Source organism: Leptinotarsa decemlineata, unplaced genomic scaffold, assembly GCF_025532065.1.
Source record: "Leptinotarsa decemlineata unplaced genomic scaffold, Ldec_3_MD MMD2_tig00026374_RagTag_RagTag, whole genome shotgun sequence".
Taxonomy (NCBI): domain Eukaryota; kingdom Metazoa; phylum Arthropoda; class Insecta; order Coleoptera; family Chrysomelidae; genus Leptinotarsa; species Leptinotarsa decemlineata.
Window position 1 is genome coordinate 4,258,620 of NW_027412710.1, and position 22,032 is coordinate 4,280,651.

General features: G+C 37.3%; 1 protein-coding gene across 2 annotated transcripts in view; it reads left to right on the forward strand.

Annotated features, from left to right (window-relative positions):
* Positions 1-22,032, forward strand: part of LOC111503606 (uncharacterized) — a 53,077-nt gene that overhangs the window by 27,153 nt on the left and 3,892 nt on the right. Inside the window, exons 2-5 of one of the 2 annotated variants that reach the window (XM_023157956.2) lie at positions 9,241-9,631; positions 12,476-12,771; positions 18,145-18,432; positions 20,941-21,315. In XM_023157956.2, coding sequence (XP_023013724.2) covers positions 9,241-9,631; positions 12,476-12,771; positions 18,145-18,432; positions 20,941-21,315 — 1,350 coding nt within the window. The remainder of the gene's footprint in view (positions 1-9,240; positions 9,632-12,475; positions 12,772-18,144; positions 18,433-20,940; positions 21,316-22,032) is intronic. The other variant, XM_023157957.2, reaches the window with a different exon arrangement.

The window sequence follows — 22,032 nt, forward strand, 5'->3', positions numbered from 1 at the left end:
GATTCAAATGACAGTGACCTGTAAGAAGGCCTGTTATTCATCGTACTTCATCCCTACTGTGGTCCAACAACTGTTTGGTATCAACCTTCGAAGGGTGAATAAACGCCTTGGAGTGGGCCAATCCTGGAAGATTCTGCCAGAAGTCCATAAATCTTTTTGCCATCTAGGTGTTCAATATTTGTTTGGCAAAGCCTAAAGCAATGCCAATGGCAGGTTCTGGTTCGATGAAGCTGCTTGCAGCACCCTCCTTTGCAAGGGAGAGAGCAGCCTCATTCCTAGGCAGGTTGATATCTCTGTCCTGGGTCTGCGACTGAAAACACTTGCACCAGAACCGGAAGGTGTTTTTGATCCATCTGTGAACCAACAACTATCTGCCCTTAATATTCCCTTCTGCTGGTGGATCCAGTCCTCTCTACTCGGAAACAGTACTTTATAAGGCAGTTCGTAGTTGACAGTTAGAGGCATAAAGTCAAAGGTCATTTTAAGAATGCTGTGACTTCCAGTGGCAACCAACAGTCTGTTGCACTCTGTATTAAATTGATTTGTGCAATTGGCAATGTGCATAAGTCTATATGCAGTCCCTCTAGCCTCTCTCTCCAGAAAAATGTGGGGAGGAGGTTGATCTAGAAGGATCTCCATGGCTGCTGACGGTGTGGTACTGATGGCACCACTGATGGCCAGACAAGCCTGTCTTTGTAAGCCGGAGAGCTTCGCTTGGGCCGTTTTCTGTAAAGCCTTCGGCCACCAGGCATCATAAGTGATCATTGGTCTGACAATCATCACATAAATCCAATGGATTTGTTTGGGACTCAAACCCCAAGTTCAATCACAGATCCTTCGACATGTCCCTAGAGACAGTGTGGTTTTGTGTAGAACATTATCTAAGTGAGCGTTCCAGAGAGTTTTTTATCGAGGACACTGCCAAGATATTTCACCTCCGTTCCAAATGGAATGACCTTACCATTGAGGGAAAGTGGCGTTAGATCGTCCAATTATCTCCTTCTGACAAGATGACAAGGTCATCTGCATAAGCTTGCAGATCTACTTTTCTTCTATTTCATCAGTTCGGACTTCCATTGTCTAATATAATATAAATTGAATTGAAAAACCTGAAAAGAAAAACGATTAAAAAATTTATGAGATTAACCGAAAAATAACAATTTTGAATTTCACTAGTTCGGACTTCCATTGTCTACTATATAAAATGATTTGAAATCCCTGAAACAAGTAAAAAAGAATAATTAAAAAATAATAGTTGAAAATAACAATTATATTAAGCAACAATAAACCTGAAATGAAATGATAGTGAAATAACCTACAAGTAAAAATTAAATAATTGAATAAATAAAAATTAAAGGAATGAAAAAAGAAAATAATAAAAAAATAAAAAGTGTAGAGATTCCAAGTCACGTTAGTTCACGACGTTTCGATTGTTGGTATCTACAATCGTCTTCGGGTGATGACTGGACTGCTTCCTCCGAGAGATGACTATTTTATAGGTCGTTGAAATACTTTCACTTTCTCTACTTTCTATTTTCTGCTTCACTGATTCCGTGAGAGATGACCGTTTTGGCGGGAGTTGGTCATTTTTCGTTTGATGATGGGTTTCCATATGTTTCGTATATCTACGCTGGCCTGGCTGAATACGTTGTTGGACAACATGTATGCGGCTTCCTTAAATTTTCTCCTGAACCAATGTTCCTCTCTGTGCAAGATCTCAGCTTGGGACCACTCGATGTTGTGTTGATGGGTCCAAACATGGTCTGCTATTCCTGATTTGCTGGTTTCTCCTCGCTGTGTGTGCTTCTTGTGCTCGGCAATGCGAACATTCAATGGCCTCTTAGTTTCACCAATATAGGATTTTCCGCACTCACAGGGTATCCGGTAAATGCAATTCTTGGAATCGCAGTCCGCGTTTGGGGGCCTGGTTTTCGTGAGGCTGCTACGGATAGTGTTACCGGATCTGAAACAGGTTCTAATGTTGTACTTGGAACCAATTCTTCTTATCCTCTCCGATAATCCTCTGATGTAGGGAAGTGCAAGCACTGGTTGTGACGGCTTCTCTTCTTTTTTTTTATTATTTTCTTTTTTCATTCCTTTAATTTTTATTTATTCAATTATTTAATTTTTACTTGTAGGTTATTTCACTATCATTTCATTTCAGGTTTATTGTTGCTTAATATAATTGTTATTTTCAACTATTCTTTTTTAATTATTCTTTTTTACTTGTTTCAGGGATTTCAAATCATTTTATATAGTAGACAATGGAAGTCCGAACTAGTGAAATTCATCACGAAACATTGTCAATCACCTTCAAACAAATAACAATTTTATTAAACAAAAACTGAAATTACAAAGAATTAACATACAAGCAACAACCAAACAAATAAAATTTGAAATATTATTAAAAGCTGAAAAAAATAAAAATTAAAAATTATTATTAACAAAAAATGAAAAGATTTCAAACCAAGTTATGTCCAGACGTTTCGATTGTTGGTATCCACAATCGTCTTCGGGTGATAACTTGACTTATTCCTCCTAGATCCGACTATTTATAGGTCATTCAAGTGCTTTCACCTATCCCCTCTTCCGTCTCTTCGCTTCATTGATTTTAGCTCGAGATGACCGTTTGGCGGGAGTTGGTCGTTTTCCGCTTGATTAGAGATTTCCATATGTTACGTATATCTACGCTAGTTTGGCTAAATGCGTTGTTGGACAACATATATGCGGCTTCTTTAAAGTTTCTCCTAAACCAGTGTTCCTCTTTTTGGATAATTTCAGCTTGAGCCCACTTGATGTTATGTTGATAAGTCCAAAACACGGTCTGCTATTCCGGATTTGCTGGTTTCTCCTCGCTGTGTGTGTTTCTTGTGCTCAGCAATGCGAACTTTCATGGCCTCTTAGTTCAACCGATGTATGATTCTCCGCACTCGCAGGGTACCCGGTAAATGCAATTCTTGGAATCGCAGTCCGCGTTTGGTGGCCTGGTTTTTGTAAGGCTGCTACGGATAATGTTGCCAGATATGAAGAAGGTCCTGATGTTGTACTTGGACCCAATCCTTCTTATCCTTTCCGATAATCCTCTGATGTAGGGAAGTACAAGTACTGGTTGTGGAGTCTTTTCTTCCTTGTGGAGTTCTTGCTGTCTTCTAGCTAAGGCCTGTTCACCATCACTCTGGAGTAACCATTCCATTGTAGGTCATTTTTGATGATGCCTAGTTTCTTTTCGAGACCTTCCTTTGTATTACAGAGCCCAAAAGCACGGTCTAGTAGAGTCTTGATGATTCCTCTCTCAGTCGTTTGATGGTGGTTGGATTTCTGGTTCAGATACTGTCCTGTGTGAGTGGGTTTTCGATATACAGATGTTTCCCATTTAGTGTCGGTCTTCTTCACCAATATGTCTAAGAAAAGCAATTTGTTGTGGACTTCCTTCTCCATTGTGAAAGTGATGGAAGGACTTACGTTGTTGATGTGCTTCAGGAAAGTGTCTAGTTCTGCATTCCCATGGTTCCACATTATGAAGGTGTCGTCTACGTATCTCAACCAGACTCGGGGCTTCTTATGGGCTTCTTCAATGGCCAGAGTTTCAAACCACTCCATATATATTGGATATAAGCGGTGAAAGTGGCGATCCCATTAGCTGGCAGTCCCTCATCTTGCGTAAAGAATTCGTCCTTCAGTTGGAAGTAGCAGTTTCGTACACAGCATACTAGTAATTCCATGATTACTTGTATCGGTAAGTTTCTTCTATCGTTCAGGTCCCCATCTTCGGATAGCTTCTTCTGTATGATTTGAAGAGCTTCTTCGACCGGAACGTTGGTGTAGAGGCTTTCCACGTCGAAACTGATCAGTTGATCGTGCTCTTTGACTTCGATTTTCCCTAGTAGTTCAACGAAATGCTTCGAATTTTTCACAAAAGATGATGTTTTACCTTGCAGTGCTTTAATTATTGGTAGTAAAAATTTGGACAATTTCTGAGTGGCTGAATCTGTGGAGCTAATGATCGGCCTGAGCGGAACATCCTTTTTGTGGATTTTGGGTAGTCCATACAGGTGAGGGGGCTTACTGTGATGCGGTGTTAGCAATGATCTCTCTTTTTTCCATAAAATAGACTTCGTGTTTTTCCAAAGTCTGGTACAACTTCCTTTCAATTGATGGACGTCCACTGCTTTCTGCATCATCGGTGTCTCTACGACCACCTCCAAAGACAGCAAACCTACATTTAATTGTTGTTTTTGATGTAGCGGAGTCCTCACCAAGAAGTAATGTAAAATTAAGACCGAAATTGTTTTTGATCCAATGTTTTGTGTCACTCTAAGCACAATAACTCACAAACTTATGAGTAGAATATCATGAAATTTCAATAGCTTTCTTTTGATGGTTAGTACTAACCGAAAAAGCAGTAAATCCAATAAGACTAACGCCATCTAATGGTTAGGCCCGAGACTTTTTAGCCCAGTATATAATAAAAAAGTGAGTTGTCGTAAACTTAATCTCGAATGAAAACTTTTATGAAAATTGATCATTTCCATTAAATTGATTCTTGATTATGTAATTGAGGTGACTGATCGATTCAAAGTTGGGAAATCATTGATGTAATGACCAAGTCATTAAGAGCGTGTGTAAGGTCATACACCTAATAACCAATGAGTTTCACTCTGGAATCAGTTATAATTAATATTATCTTTCAACCATAGTGTTAACATGGTTGATAAAAACATGAGCCGGAGATATTCATAGTTTTTGTAGAGTGAAAACACTAAATACTTCACTCCTCAAGACAATTTAGAGATCATTTCTTTATGAGCTTGTTATCAACACTAATAAAAACTTATTATATTTCATATATGGGCAATGCAAATGGTCCCAAATCCATGCTAAGTTATTGAATAATGTTTCTGTTCTGTGTTGGGTATACGTGAGAAAACTAAAGAATTACCAAAATCAAAATGAACACCCTTTAATTAATGAAATGAAAAGTAAACAAAAAGTTGTTTTTGTTTCACAATTAACGGCTCAATATCAATATCCCCGGACAAAAATGACAACTTGGATTCGCCTGAGGTTTTCATCAGGCAAACGCTCCCACAATGGGGAATGTTCCTCAATTCGGGTTATTACAGCAAATGCAAGTTTGAACAAAATAAAGTTGAGTTTGTTTCATGAGTTTTTCAAATTCACTTTGAAAAGTATTCAAATTGATGTTTCAAATGTTGGGTTTTAATTTTTAAAGGGATTTGTTTCTAATTCACATATTGGCAACAGCGCCTATATCAAGTTGAAATAATTTATACGTACTACTTTAAAAAAAAATTATCTTTATGAATCAACAATTAAGGCAAAATATAAATTATAGTTCAATACCACCTTCACAAGCCACATAAACAACAGTTGTTTTGTTATTTATTTATATAGAGGAAGATAGGTTAGGTGCACAAAATGTCATATGTCACAGAATGTCTCGGAACTCGGAACATAAGTAAACAGAACAGCACGCCTCTGAAATATGTCATCTTTGTTTGTCTCATACAGGTAACAGATTCATTGTCCTTTATTAGCTATAACCGATGTTGCCAAATGGTGTAATAGAAACGAATCCCTTTAAATGTTGAATGCATTATTTCATTCCTTTTTTTTAAGTATTTAAATAATTTTTTTAAGAAAAAGGTTGAAATGATAAGTTTAAAATGCGTTGTTTTAGAGCTCTTTCATGAAAACTACTTGATTTTCGTCAAGGGGAACATTCCCCATTATCGAAGAGCGATTTCCAGCTCATCCAAAGTGGTGGGTTTGTTTTGACGGCTTCTGATGCTTCTTCTCAGTTGATCCCATCTGCTCTGTAACGTATCTGGACATCCAACGCCTCATTAATGTACCTTTGGGCAATCTGGGATCCGTTGAGGATGACTACAAAGTCTGTACGATCATTAAGTGTTATTCCACCCCACGCCATTACTTATCCACCTCCAAATGGGACCCTTGATGATAAGCAGCAAGGAATAAAACGTTCATTCCTTCTGCTGAATGCTCTGACTCGATCACCACTACCAAAAAGAGTGAATTTAGATTCATTTAAAAAAATACTTCACGCCAATGTTTTAGCTGCCGACGTCTGTGTGTCCAAGCGAACTGTATTCTTTCTCTTTTGTGTAAGCCGAGGTACCTGGTCTGGTCGTCTAGATCTCAATTCACTTTCCCGGAGTCGATTTTGCACAGTCTGGTCGGAAATTTGGGTCCCCGTTGCTTGGCTTAGCTCATTTACTTGGACGTAAATACCTGTCCTCTTGGGCTGAGGTAGACCTCCGCCACGGTTAACCTGGCTTCTTAGTTACAATCTCTAGTTGTTGGTAGCAGTCCTGTTGATCTAAGTTTCCGAAAGCTATATTGATCATCGCTCAAGATGTTAAAGCCTTCTAAATATGTATGGGAGTTTACGACTTTCCCCATGATTTTGGATATAACTAATAGCAAAGTGACTGGTCTCTAGTTATTTGGAAAAATTTTTTTTGTCCTTTTTGGAACAGGCTGAACGCGAGCAGTTTTCCAACAAGAAGGAAACACTCCTATACTATTCTAAAGCCAAGAGACAAAAACATCTGTTGTTTCTTATCAGAGTTGCCCACTACCAGAGGTCACATGATATAATGAAAGCAATTGATGAAAACAAATGTACGGTGTTAGTCTTACTAGATTTCAGCTGGGAGTTTGATACTATTAATCACAATCTTTTGTTAAACATTTTGGATTATAATGGTTTTTCTGTCAACGTTTTTGCATCATTGACGGACTATTTGAAAAATAGACAGCACCTGGTTAGTATACAAGAATACAACTCAGATATTTTATATCTCAAATCTGGGGTACCACAAGGGTCCATACTCGGCCTTTTATTGTTCTCTATATATACATCCAACTTACTATAGGCTCTTCACACTTGTCAGGTGCATTTATATGCTGATGATACTCAAGTATACCACAGCTTTCCGGCAAAAATGGCAGACAATTCTTGTGGCATTATCAATGCAGATATAAATAGATTTGTTGGATTGGCAACGGAACACTGTTTATTTATAAACCCTAGTGGATCAAATTTAATGATCTTTGGTCCAAGAATTCACCGTTCTGTAGTGAATAACTCTGTGAATATCTGCATTCGAAATAGATATTGTTAGTGAAGCAGAAAATCATGGTGTTTTGATGGATGTAGATCTGAGATTTGGAAAATTTTTAAAAAAATTCTTAAAACGTGCCTATTCTGCACTGAAAATCATTTATGGTAACCGACGTATTCTGCCTAATTATCTGAAAAAGTCCTTGCGTGAATCTTTGGTGCTTTCAGTTTTTATTTATGGCGGATGTTCTTTATGGGCAATGTTTAACCAATCAATACAAAAATAAGATTCAAAAAGTTCAAAACTTGTGCCTTGGTTAATTTTTGGTATTGGTCGACTACACAGGATCTCATATAAGCTTCAAGAAATTGGATAGCTGAACATGGAGAAAAGAAGGATACTTCACGCTGTCTGTTTTTTCCATAAAATAATTGTAACATAAAAACCTTCATATCTTCATAGGAAAGTCACATATCGTACGGACATCCATAACCTGAATATTCGATATAAAAATATTATTGCAATGCCAAAATTCAAAACAGAAGTGTTCAGGCAGTCTTCCAGTTACCAAATTTGTCGAAAGTATAATTCTGTCCCCAACCACATCAAAAAAATAAATTTCACAAAGTTCAGAACTAAATATGAAGACTATTCGTTAGACTGAAATTAAATCAAATTATTGATATCTTGTAAGGAATAGTAAACTCTTTATGTAAGGTGTTTATTCGTTTCTATATTATAATATTATTAAATGTAACAATAACAGTTTTAGTTTTGTTTTTGATTTCGTCTTCTGTTTATTTGGTCCCTTTTCAGGGTTAAGTGGAAAAACATTTTCCGTGTATTTCATTACGGACGATGTACTTCTTCACCCTTTATTTCAATTGTAAGTTGAATATATAAGTTATGCTGTGTTTTTGTTTTGGTTATGAAATAATAAAGGTAATATTATTATTATTATATTAATCATAAAATTAATTCTTATACACAATCATTACAAAGTAGTGATTCTTTAATTATTTTCAGAAGTATATTATTGAAACTTTGAAATTTTCAATCAATTTATCTTGAAGATATTGATATCAGAATCGATATCGAGCTATTTTTCATCTATATTGAATGGAAAATACTACCAATATCTATTTGTGGTATTATGCAAACTATACCGTTTCATTATGACGCTTCATTCATTATTGAAAACCGGTTCAAAATTATGTGTTATGTAAATTCCCAATATGATTCACCATGCCAAGTGAAGGCCAGCGAGGACATAATTGGTTTCTTGCAGAGGTAATAGTTCCCTACTTCTTTCACCTTCCGCAATCGAAGTAGAAACAAAAGTTTATTTATGGAATCAAAACATTTGGAGGAGCTGTTTCAGGAGGACTTCCTTTCAGTTTGTGTCTGAAAGTTACTTGTTTGCATGATCTACACATCCATGTATAGAGTTACTTCCTTCCTTTCTTTGGAAGAGTCCCTCATCTTTTTTGTATCAAGATGGAGTAGTAGAAAGCCAAAAACTTTCCTAAAAGGTAGATATTCCTTTATCCATCGTCTCCAAAAATGATCCCAGCGAAGTTGAGATATTCTAGCAAATAAATCAGTTTCTCAAAAACAACTGAGTGTTTCATTCTATTCATAGTAAGGACATGACATTTACTTAGGTTGAATGAAAGTTTATTATCATGACTCATTTTCACTATATCTCTTGCTTGAATCTTTCTGTAAGAGTATACAGTCCCTAATCATTTTCACGTTTTTGAAAACCCTCAAATCGACTGCAAAAGCTAACCGTGTGAATAATTCAGCACTAATGAAAGATCATTAATGAAAAATGTAGACAATAGAGGCCCCAAATTAGAGTCTTGTGGGACTACTGAAGTTATAGGAAACTTTAGAGATGTATTTTGACTAAATAAACTTTCAATAATCCAAAATTAGTAAACTGAAAGAAGAGGAGTTCGAACTTATTACACCCAGAGAGAGTTCACGTTAACTTCAAATGAAAAACTTCATCCTACCCATTGTCAAAACTCACTTGTAACCTAAAAATCGGAACATAACCTCTCAAAATGTTTCCTCTCCTGACTACTTCAATTGTATAATGAAATTATTGTTTTTTTTACAGTGGATAATCCTTCTTTTGAGCGGAGCCTCGATTTTACAACAAATTGATGGAAGAAGGGTTCAAATACAGCGGCCTCTTCCTGAAGACGAGGATGAACAGGAAACAGTCAATTATTACGCAGCTGAACCCCAAGATAGTCAAGGTTCAGTTGTACTTGTTTCATCTGCCGATAGATATAATGGACTCTACGGTCAACAGTCTGCTACGTCTAGAAGAATAGAAAATGACTACAACTCAAGAGCTCCAGCTAGAACACAAGAAACTAGGGTTAAAGAGACCCCTAAAACACCTCCAGTTCAAACTATCAGAAACTATAATAAGGTTAACGATGACGGGTCATTTACTTTCGGGTATGAAGCAGCTGATGGAAGTTTCAAGGAAGAAACAAGAGGTATTTATTGAATTTCTCACTGTTTTCTAAAATCCATGAGTAAATCACATGTTTAAATTCATTACCTCATAAAAAGGGATGGATTTGAAATAAACCACAGATGAAGAATATACAGGGTGTTCCTTAAACACATGCTAATATTTAAGGAGGTAATTCTTAGACCCATTTTAAGAAAAAAACTTCCTATGGACGTATGTCCTAAACGCCTTAACTTTTGAGATACAGGGTGGCAAAGTTTTCAAAAATAATCAGTTTTTTAATAATAACTGAGATAATTTTGTAGACATCTTTGGCATATTTGGTACATATGTTCCATGCCTCAAGGCGCATTTTCTGATGTACACAAATTTGTATTTTTTCAAACAGTGGCATCCCTACGGGTTTCGCATTGAATATTTTTGAGGAAAAAGTACTACGCCAATGCCTTTTTTTCAAAATAAAATAATTTTTAAAATCCTCATTTATTTTTGAGAAAATTTGATCTCCTGGTATTTCTTTGTCCGACGCATGATTTTCACTCAAAAAAATAAAAATCGACAGAAAGCAAATTAAGAAATTAGATCAAATCTAAAATGAATGAGAATCTGAAAATTGCTTAATAACGCATTACCAATTCCCTAATAATATTTGAAAACATAATCTGCAAAAAAATAAATTTTTCACAAAAACGAGTTTTATTTTATTTTGTGACAGTAAGTCTAAACGAATAGCACAAATTTGTTAATTAGTAATAATACCAAAACTGATTATAAAAATTGTTGGAAGTGGCCACCTGCACTTAGTATCCATGCTTCCGCCCTTCTACGCATGGAATTACGCACCCGTTCAAATATTCCCGGCGTATTTCGTATAGTTTCACACGAGGCAACTATTCGCTCTCTTAAATCTTCTAAAGTATTAACAGGAGTTTTATACACAAGAGTTTTAAGGTGACCCCATAAAAAAAATCTAAACTGTTGGGATCGGGGGATCTTGCTGACCATTGCTGAGGTCTTCCGCGACCTATCCAACGACTAGGATAAACTGTATTTAAATGGTTTCGGACAATTACACTGAAATGAACAGGGGCGCCATCGTGCATGTACCATATTCGATTCCTTAACGCAAGTGGCACATCTTCCAATAACCCAGGTAAGTCTTTTTCGAGAAAGTGTAAATAAGAACGACCATCAAGGCGTCCTGGTAGAAAAAATGGGCCTATTAGATGATCACCTATAATTCCTGCCCATACATTAACCGAAAATTGGTGTTGGAAATGGGTTTCGGTTATTGCATGGGGATTTTCTTCAGCCCACACATGATTGTTATGGAAATTTTGAATGGCATTCCGAGAAAAATTTGCTTCGTCTGTGAACAAAATTTGTGTCTCAAACTGCGGATTTAGTGCAATACTTTGTAGATACCACTGACTGAAGTGCACACGCTGTGGAAAATCTCTGGGGAGTAATGCCTGCACTCTTGAAATATGGTATGGGTATAACAAAAAATCAACCAAAATACGCCAAACAATTTGATGACAAATATCCAGAGTTCTAGCGATCTTCCTCGTATTCGCCTCAGGATGTTCCTCAATTTCTTGCAGCACCGCTTCCTCAATTTCAGGAGTTCTTACTACACGAGGTCTACCTTCCGGAGTCCCTTTCTTGAAACTACCAGTTTCTCCAAGTCGACGATGAATTTTGAAAAGGTTCGGCTATCTGGTAAGGCACGATTAGGATATCTTTCCTGATAAATGCGCCTGGCTTCTGTTGCATTACCATCGGCAAGGCCATATACATAATGCATTTGCGCCATTTCCGCATTCGTATAATTTACCATATTTACTGATATTCAGAAAAACAGCGGACTACCAAAATAACTTCAATAACACTTCAAAATCAATCAAAACGCGCTGTGACAGTTTTTAACACCAACACCTTACTTTAAACAACATCAATATTAGCTACTGACGTTTGTACATACAGAGAATTCGTTTTTTATTGCTATGGTGGGTACGCTGTTTTTTCTGCTTTTAATCTTTAAAAGAAATCACATATCGACAAACTCCATATTTCCAAGAGGTGCAGTAAATAAATTCTGCTACACGTCATTTATTCCAGGATAACTAAATTTATGTTTTCAAAAATTATTAAGCGGTGCTGCGTTATGACGTAATTTTAATTGAGAACAGTGCATCTGACAACAAACAAATACCTTTTAGATCCTCAATTATTTTGCAACAAATCTGATCTCTTAGTTTGCTTTCAGTCGATGCACGATACCGCATCAGATTTTTAAGGAATTTATCCTTAAGTAAAGCGATTTTAAATTTTTTGAGCGAAAACCATGCGTCGGACAAAGAAAACCCAGCAAATCAAATGTGCTCAAAAATGTATGGAGATTTTAAAAATAATTTTTAATTCAAGATAAAGCTGTGGCGTAGTATTTTTTTCGCCAAAAATATACATTTCAAAACTCGTACGTACGCCACTGGCAGAGAAAATTAAGAAAATTGTACTTCAGAAAATGCGTCTTGAGGCATGGAATATATGTACCAAATATGCCAAAGATGTCTACAAAATTATCTCAGTTATTATTAAAAAACTGATTATTTTTGAAAACTTTGCCACCCTGTATCTCAAAAGTTAAGGCGTTTAGGACATACGTCCATAGGACGTTTTTTCCTTAAAATGGGTCTAAGAATTACCTCCTTAAATATTAGCATGTGTTTAAGGAACACCCTGTATTTTAAAAAACTTTAACTGTCGAATCGTCCACTATCGACCGCAGCTCTAGATAATAGCTATTATTTCACATTAAATTCAAATTTCTTGAAATTCTTATTAACCATATTGATATATCTAGGTACCGACTGTGTCGTGAGAGGTAAATACGGTTATGTTGATCCGGATGGTAATAAAAGAGAGTTTACATATGTTTCTGGAAATCCATGTGACCCCAATGCTCCCAAAGATCAGGATGAACAGGATGAGAGTAACGAAACCGAAAACGAAAACGTTCCAGCTAACTATCCCACAAGGCCGATCCAGCCTTTGAGAAGACCTGCAGCTCCTAAACCAGCTGTAACGTTGTTCCAAAACACCTACGCTCAAGAGGAAGAACAGCCTGAACCTGAGCAACTCCTAAGACCATCCTCTCAGGTATTAAACTTTCTTGCTTTTGGAGGTTTTTCTCTACTTATTTTAACATAGTTTCAATATTGGATGGTTTGAATAGTACAAAAACTGACGATAACATCGGAATTGCAATTGAATGATATTTTTCGCGAACTTTTCTTATATTTTTCCTGAACTATTCATATCTCCTTTTCCAGTATAAATGAAAATGTCTTCTACCTTCTATCTGAAAAGAATTATGAGTGCACAACATCGCGGTAATCGAAAAAAACTGTTACCATCACTTTTGATCAACTTCGATGAGCTTTTACCGGTTTCGGATCAGTTTGAAAGTGCCATTCTCAAGCTTGTTGACTGGTTGTATATAAAATTCTTAAACCCTTGTCTCATCACCAGTTAAAATGCGTTTTATGAATGTGGGGTCGGAATCGACATGTTCTAACATGCCTTCAACGACCTTTACGCGATTGAGTTTTTACATAAAACTCAAGTTTTTTGGCACTAGTGTAACGTTTCCTACCTAAAAAATTGTTCAAAATGATACGAATTGTAATGAATAAGCTTTATTTTCAGAAGAATGAATCTTATTGAGAAAGCTTGTGTGAATAAGATAAATATCTGTTTTTCCGTTAATCAGCTGTCGCCCCCATACGAACGACAACTCTCAGAAGTTGAGAAACTTGTGCGAGCTAAGGACTAATGAGGTCTTACCTTTTAACGTGTGATTTCTAACACGGTTGCAGAATCATCCCAGCTTCAACCAGATAAATTCTATCGAGAAAAATATCTGGTCGAGGCAGGAATCGAACCCACGACCTTCCGATCGTGAGTCGGACGAACCACCACCGCGGCCAATTCCACAACACAACAACAAAATGTATACAAGCATACACTAAGTCTATGTATATTAAAACCTTTAAAAATATTTATACGTACATATACCTACACACACATATACATATGAAAATATGCTAAAAACAAATGTTTACAACAATGAAGAATATTTTAAAAGATTTGAAATTCTGACCTGTACAGGTCTCTACGTATATGAAGTCTGTATTTTTGTGTTCAAAAATAGGGATTTTTTTCTTATAAATAACGATTTGCACGAATACAACACACGTCGTAAGGATGATTTACGATTACCACTCTCTAAACGCAATATTTCCTATAAAGCTCCAGCTCGAATCGGCGCAAAGATTTTCAACAAATTACCTTCCTCCATTAAAAGCTTAAAACATGAACGTACTTTTAAAAAAAAACTCAAAGAATAACTGGTTGAGAAATGTCTATACTCTTTAAATGAATACTTTTAACTTGAATTTTTATTTAATGTGAATCTGTATTTTCATTAAGTCAATATTCTGTGTATTTTTATTATAAAACAACGATAAAAATAAAATAAAAACAACAATAAAAATTAATTGACGCTCCGGGGCGACTTCATTGATTCCAGTGGCGCATTTGATTTTTCAGCTGCAGGAAAACCCGGAAAAACTTGCAGCACCACATCATCTGAAGACTTGATCCAACAATGTCCTCTCTTATAAAAGAAAATGTAGGGTGTCTCCAGAGGCTCCAATAAATTCAATGCATCGCCAGAACACTTCGTGACACGACTATCGTCAAACTTTAACCAGTCCGTTTCTTCTTTGACCAAGGCGTAATAATGACCAAATTCAACGCCAGAACCACAGTGAACAATGACTGCATGAATATTATAATAGTGGTCTGCTAGGTGGAAATGTTCATCTATTTCGAACTGGTCGATGGCTTTTCCAGCTATCTTCTGCGTCATTATTTCCGAAATATTACACCGAAGGAGCACTTAAGAAATGTGAGGGTTGTGTTTGCATCTTAATATCTGATATCTCATACAAAACTGGTATTCAAGAAATTCACTGTATTCTTTTCTGGTCACGGTTGGAATCTGGTAATCAAAAGATACTGGCACTTACGAAGAAACCATTCGAAAACTTGCGTGTCTCTACGCTAGCTTGGCTGAATGCGTCTTTGGACAACATATATGTAGCTTCTTTGAACTTTTTTCTTAACCAGTGTTCCTCCCTGTGGATGATCTCACTTGATCTTCTTATGTTGATAAGTCCGAACATGCTTTGTCATTTCCAAAGAGTTTCTTGCTTCCGTTAGAGGTTGAGTCTTGTTTGAAAATCATCAGTGTTATTATTAGATTGACTGGAGCCTCAGCTGTACTTGTTTCCTTATAACAGTCAGTTAGTTTGTGTATTATGTATATGTATATGTGAACATGTCTTCGTAGTGTTATATAATCCTTAATGTACTGTTATGTTCCTTTTGTACATTTCTTCATTTAAATCCCGACCGTACTACCATGCGGTTGTAACCATGACTCTTTCTTATATGACTGTATGTTGTCTTAAAGAAATAATGTGATTTGATTTGATTTGTCCACATGTTTAAAATGTGGTAATAAGAAATCTTATATACAGGGGTGCGCAAAAGTCCGGAATAAAATTAATATCTCTTTAACCAGTATTTTAGGGAAAAAACGCTGAAACACTTCAATTGATTTCACGTTGTACGCATTTTTTGGCAATAAAATGAAATATTTTTTTTCAACCCCTTAGCTGCAACCCTCCGCAACTTTTTTTTTCAAATGCAAACCTATGTCGTGTATGGGCTCATTGAAAAGCTCGTAAAAAATGGATTCTGACCATACCCTTTTTTTTACTCATGCGGTTACCACGAAATGAGAAAAAACTCTTTTAAAACCAAAAAAGTTAGAAATACCTACTTAGTGCTATCTACGGGTGAATTAACGTTGCAAAAAACAAATAAGTGGTGATGATGTACTTTGCTCAACAATTGCTAAGGATCACCAGTACCTACTTTCGAAAAGTTTACATATTTTAAGAACAGACCAACCGGGCCAGGCACCACAACAAATTTTATTGATAACGTAATGAAGCATCAACATTCTGTGGATTTTATTTTTTCACCAAAAACTAACACATAAAATTAGTTCCATCCCAAGTAATTGGTGTCCAGTGTACCTCAAAAAGAGAAAAAGGTTGTTGCATTTTTTGTACCAAAATGAATGCCCTGATGAGAACTATTGTCTTGACTCAGTTTTAAAATTGTGGTATTTCTGGGTGAAATTGAAATTGTATGTATGTTTAGTTTATTAATTGGGTACCTTCAAAGTGTTCTTTTGTAATTTGCTAAACAAAAATGGTATTGTCAGAGAGGCAGCGTATCGAAGTCTTGATATTGTTGAGATGTGGGGATAGAATGCGGAGTCAAAGTGAGGTGTGCACTTTATTTAATGCAAAATATTCGGAAAATCACATTTCCCAGGCTACTGTGAGTAATAACTTACACAAATTTGAAGAACATGGTACAGTGAAGGACTTGCCCAGAAGTGGCCGGCCACATGTTTTAGACGAAGATCAAAAATTGGACATTGTCGTATCTCTGCAGGAAGATCCACATTTGTCAACGGTTTCATTAGCCCAAAACAATCCTGCGTCTAGACGTACGATTGGGAGGTTTTTGAAAACAGAAAATTACCACCCAAATAAGGTATGTATTGTCCAAGAGCTCTTGGAAGATGACTATGACAGGCGTTTGCAATTTTGTGAGGAAATAATGAGGCGATGTGACGAGAATAATGGGTTTCCACTCAACATACTCTTTTCGTACGAAGCTACTTTTTATTTACATGGAGTAGTTAACAGGCACAACTATCGATTCTGGAGTCAGGAAAACCCACACTGGATATGCGAAGCTCGTACGCAGCGTCCTCAGAAAGTAAATGTATGGGCAGGCATCATCAACAACAGAATATTAGGGCCATACTTTTTTGAGGGAAACCTTACAGCTGCACGCAACTTAGACTTTTTACGCTTTGAATTAGTCCCTGCTTCAGCTGTTATGTTTCCCGAAGAAGCAGATCCAGATATCCCCACTGAAACACTTTGGTTCCAACATGACGGCGCTCTCCCACATTTTGGTATTAATGACAAATTTGCAGGACGCTGGATTGGACGACGTGGTACAATTTAATGGCCGCCAAGATCCCCAGACTTAACGTCATTAGATTATTTTTATTGGGGATATATGAAAGACAAGGTTTATCAAAATAGGCCGGCTAATATTGAAGATCTAAAAAGCAGAATAAGAGTGGAATCACATAACCTACCGGCTGAGGCCATTCGGAATTCCGTAGACGGGTTTTACCATCGCCTAGGAGCCTGCCAAGTAGAGGGTGGAGGCCAATTTCAGCATCTGTTACGTTAATTCACCCGTAGATAGCACTAAGTTAGGTATTTGTAACTTTTCAAAAGAGTTTTTTCTCATTTCCAATTCTTCTTCTTCCAAGTCCAACATCAGAACCTGCTTCAGATCCGGTAACACTATCCGTAGCAGCCTCACGAAAACCAGGCCACCAAACGCGGATTGCGATTCCAAGAATTGCATTTACCGGATACCCTGTGAGTGCAGAAAATCCTATATTGGTGAAACTAAGAGGTCATTGAATGTTCGCATTACCGAGCACAAGAAACACACGCAGCGAGGGGAAACCAGCAAATCAGGAATAGCAGACCATGTTTGGACCCATCAACAGCGTAGAAATACGCAACATATGGAAACCCATCATCAAGCGAAAATGGCCAACTCCCGCCAAAACGGTCATCTCCCACAGAACCAGTGAAGCGGAAAATGGAAAGCGGGGATAAGTAAAAGTACTCGAACGACCTATAAATAGTCATCTCTCGGAGGAATCAGTCCAGTCATCACCCGAAGACGATTGTAGATACCAACAATCGAAACGTCGTGAACTAACGTGACTTGGAATCTCTACACTTTTTATTTTTATTTTCTTTTTTCATTTCTTTATTTTTATTCATTCAATTGTTCTATTTTCACTTGTATTTTATTTCACTATTATTTCATTTCAGGTTTATTTTGGTTAATATAATTGTTATTTACAGCTATTCATTTTCAATTCTTTTTTTTAGTTGTTTCAGGGATTTCAAATCATTTTATATAGTAGACAATGGAAGTCCAAACTAGTGAAATTCATCATGAAACATTGTCAACCACCTTCAAACAAACCATTTTATTTACTTCAGCGATGTTAAGTTTCATTTGCAATGCAAAATTCAAGCTAAATTCTTTGTTCGATGTTTTTATCTATTGTAAACATCTCTAAAAACAGTATTCTCTAAAATTTTTGTCGAACGAATTTAACTCCATCAAAATAAATGTAATTTTTATGTGATGTACAGAGGTACTAATTCTACCTATGACGTCAATAATTCATGTAAGGTGTCCCAAACCATTCGAACCAATAATCCTTTATTAAATTCGCTGTACGGCTACAGAATTCAAACCTATGTTTTCAAATTCTAGCAGCCTATTCAACGTCCAACATATGTATCCACCCCGCACTATTTACAGCAGACTCCAGCTGACCAGGAATATCAGGTTTATAAGAAACCTCAACATTTATCGACTACAACGCCAGCCTCCATAATCTACAGGTCAAGTGTTCGTCCAGTTACTATCACTCCCAGACCGATAACGCACAGTTCATCTTCAAGGGCACCACAGTTACCTGCTACTACTTACAGACCACAAGTATACCAAGTTTCAGTCACCCCACGACCGACGCCATTGTTGTATAATAAACAATTACAGGTAAGCAAAAAAAATGTAATTACAAAATTGATACCTTTGATATCACTTCTTAACTGTTGAGATAAATAACTTGATTGCAGTGATTTTAATGTATTCTAGTACTAGTATATGCGTATGATCGGTAGATGTCGATTGTTTCGCGGTTCATGTGGTATGAATGAAGTGTTAGCAATGTAGAATAAAGAAAAAGAAGAATAATAGGTACGGTATAAACATTTCAGGTTAGAGTAGAGGGCTCTCTGTCTGACAACAGAGAGATCCTTGCTGGAGTGCCACAGGGAGCTGTGCTCTCTCCCACGTTATAATCACTCTGAACCAGTGACGTCCCGAGGTCCGAGCGTGTGAAGGTGTCTCTCTACGCCAATGATACGGCTCTCCTCTCATCTTCCATGGGCCAGGAGCTCGGGATCATCTACATGCAACGCGCATTGGACGATCTCGAGCGCTGGTACCTCGAGAGGAAGATCTGAGTGAACCCAGAAAAGACTCAGGTGATAACCATGGGAAAGTGGGGGGTCTTTGGAAGGGAGATCAACTGGCAAGCGCGGGTAAAGTACTTCGGCCTGCTAATAGACCGTAGGCTCACCTGGAACCCGCACATTGTATCCGTTAAAACAAGGATCGAGGGTCGGATAGCTAGTCTGTACCTTCTGATCAACAGAAGATCTGAAATTAGTCTAAAAAACAAAATTACCATCTACATCACGATATTCAAGCCTGTCGTCATGTATGCTTCAGGCGTCTGGGGACAAGCGGCTATGTATAATATCTCCATTTTGAAGAGATTGCAAAATACGTTGATACGGATAATTGTGAATGTTCTGTGGTTCGTACGGAACGAAGCCATCCGCAGAGATTTGCAGCTGCCTTCCATTCAACAGTCCATTCAGTAGAGAAATCGGTGAGTTCTTGATTGCGCAGAAACTCACGAATAATCCGTTAGTTAGGGAAGCTATGGCTTACGCTGTAGACGACCCCCCCTCCCCCGATATAGAAGGCCCCGACACTCTGTCGAATAAGGCCCTCATGTCCCCCGTTAACAGATGAACAGTTTTTCATCCATCTGATCCCAACCAGGTAAGGGTGCACCGTGAAGGCCGGCACTGATGTCTGAGGAAATCAGTGTCCTTCTGACAAACGACAGTTGAAAGGGTAAGCCAGGCTCCAACCTGACCGAAACCAAGATGGTTGTCGACCGAGGTACGCTATAAATAACAGTACCGAATGAAACACTCCATTTTTTCCATCGTTATTGTTGTAAGCAATTGAATAAAGATGTGAGCAATTAAATATAGTGTGAAAAGAAAGATACGAGTCTTACTTCATTAGAAAAAACCGATAAATGTTGGGGAATGAACTGAGCCGCGCAAAGTTTGGCATTACAGATCTGCTGAGTGACGGGCTCTTCAAGACCATTTCTGAAATTAACCATGTCTAGATATTTGTTTCATCTCTAATGATCCATCAACTTGTGCTTTTGAAGTCACGAAAGTAATTCTACCATTCATTGATGCATATATTTCTATTTTAATGAAACAAAATTCTAACAGCAAACCTTGGTTCAACAAAGATTGCGAGGTAGCTGTCGCCTCTAAAAATCTCGCCTAGCGGTAGTGGTGCAAAACTTTCAGTGCCAAAAACCAAACTAGGTTTGATAATGCTCGCAACAGCTACAAACTTAGAATAAATGAAAGCGAAGAACTTCACATTCGGATAATTAGGGATAAACTGCTTGCAAATCCCAACGGGTCTAGATTCTTCTGGTCGGTAGCTAAAGCTGTTAATCAGAACAAAATCCACAATTCCACCACTAACACAAGCAGATAGTTCAATTGCAACAACAGCCATAGAAAAAGCGAATCTACCAGCTGAACAATATGCAATATTGCATAAACATTTGACTGTTGAAAAAATGTGTTCGCGTTGGATCCCACACAATTTGTCTATCGCTCAAAAAAAGGCTCGTGTCGATTGGTCGAAGGAAATGCTCAAAAATACGACCGCGGTGCTTCGAAACACGTCTATGACATCGTGACAGGTGATGAATCGTGGATTTACGCGTATGAGCCCGAAAGTAAACCAGCAGTCGACTGTATAGGTGTTTCAAGAAGAGCCAAATCCAACAAAAGTTGTTCGCGCTTCTTTTTATTCCCGCACATAAAAACAAACTGAGAGGTCAACGTTTTTCGACACCTGAAGAAGCGGTTGCTGCATTCAGAATGAATGTTTTGGACATACCTCAATCAGAGTGGCAAAAGTGCTTCGACAATTGGTTCAAACGCATGCAAAAGTGTATAGATCTTCATGAGGAATATTTTGAAAAACAATAAAGTGATTTTCGATGATTAATATTTGTTTTTGTTCTCTAATCCCGAAATATAAAAGGCAACCCTTAGCATGTATTGCATATTGAATATAGCGAGAGACGAGTCTCACTATCACCAAAAATAACATTGTCATTCAAGTAGATTGAAGTAAAATATGTATTTCATGATAATCAAATTTCAGTCAATAGCGTCATCCACCAACTCACCAGACAGGAACCTAGGCTTTGAACAAGAATTCCAAAGGTTCCAACAGGAGAATAACATTTTATCTTCTACCTCCACTCCAATCGTCAATGAAGTGACAACACCCAGACCAAAAACCCTACAGACGCCCGGCCAAGTTTATTCAACTGCTCTACTATACGATCCCGCCTCTGGGCAGTACAATAACCAGATTTACCAGACCCTGCCACAAAGCGATGGAGACTTTGTATTGAAGCAGAAAATACAACCTTATGTTCAGAGGCCACGTCCCCAAGTTTTGAATATCCAACAGTTGCAGCAACAAAGCCCCCTGTATTCACAAAATCTCAGGCCACAGCCCGTGAACTCTCAGGTAATGAAGTTTCTTCAAAAAAGGACTTCCTAACTTTAACAATTGATAACGGACATCTTGTTGAAGCTACATCTGTCAAATTAGTTGTCATTTGGCCAGGTTGTTCTTCCATATCCTGGGCTGCTCCTGGCTATGCAATTGTACGGATTGCCATACAATTCAATATTTTTTCGTAAATGCATACCACATTGACGAAAAGCATACATTTTGACTTCATTTGGTTTTGAATTGATTCGAACGAGGCCACGGTATATATTTACAAATTTCAATCACTTCGTCCCTCGATAGTCGAGTAATCTGTCTATTTCTGTCTTCCGTCTCATTATGATAGGCGTGTCCGTTTGTCATAAATCACGATCACGTCGATCACAGAGCACAAATCACTTATTTTTCAGATCAGTCAAATGTCAAATCTGTCGAAAACCGCTGACGCTTAAAGAAAAAAAAATCCACAGTGAGAAAAGAGAAATGACAAATTTCAAATAAATATTTATGAATGGTAGTTGGTAGTTCACCTCACCCCTCTTGATTTTTGTTTTGGGAGACTTTGTGTTGTCATTTGATTTGATACATGATATAAGCTAAAGCTAGATTAGTGAATGCAGAATTTACAATTATTATTAGTGCAAATATTAATCAAATCAATATATTTGCAATAACCACTTCAAAATATTTACATTTCACATACGATGGAGTGTCTGCGCATGCGCTAATCGC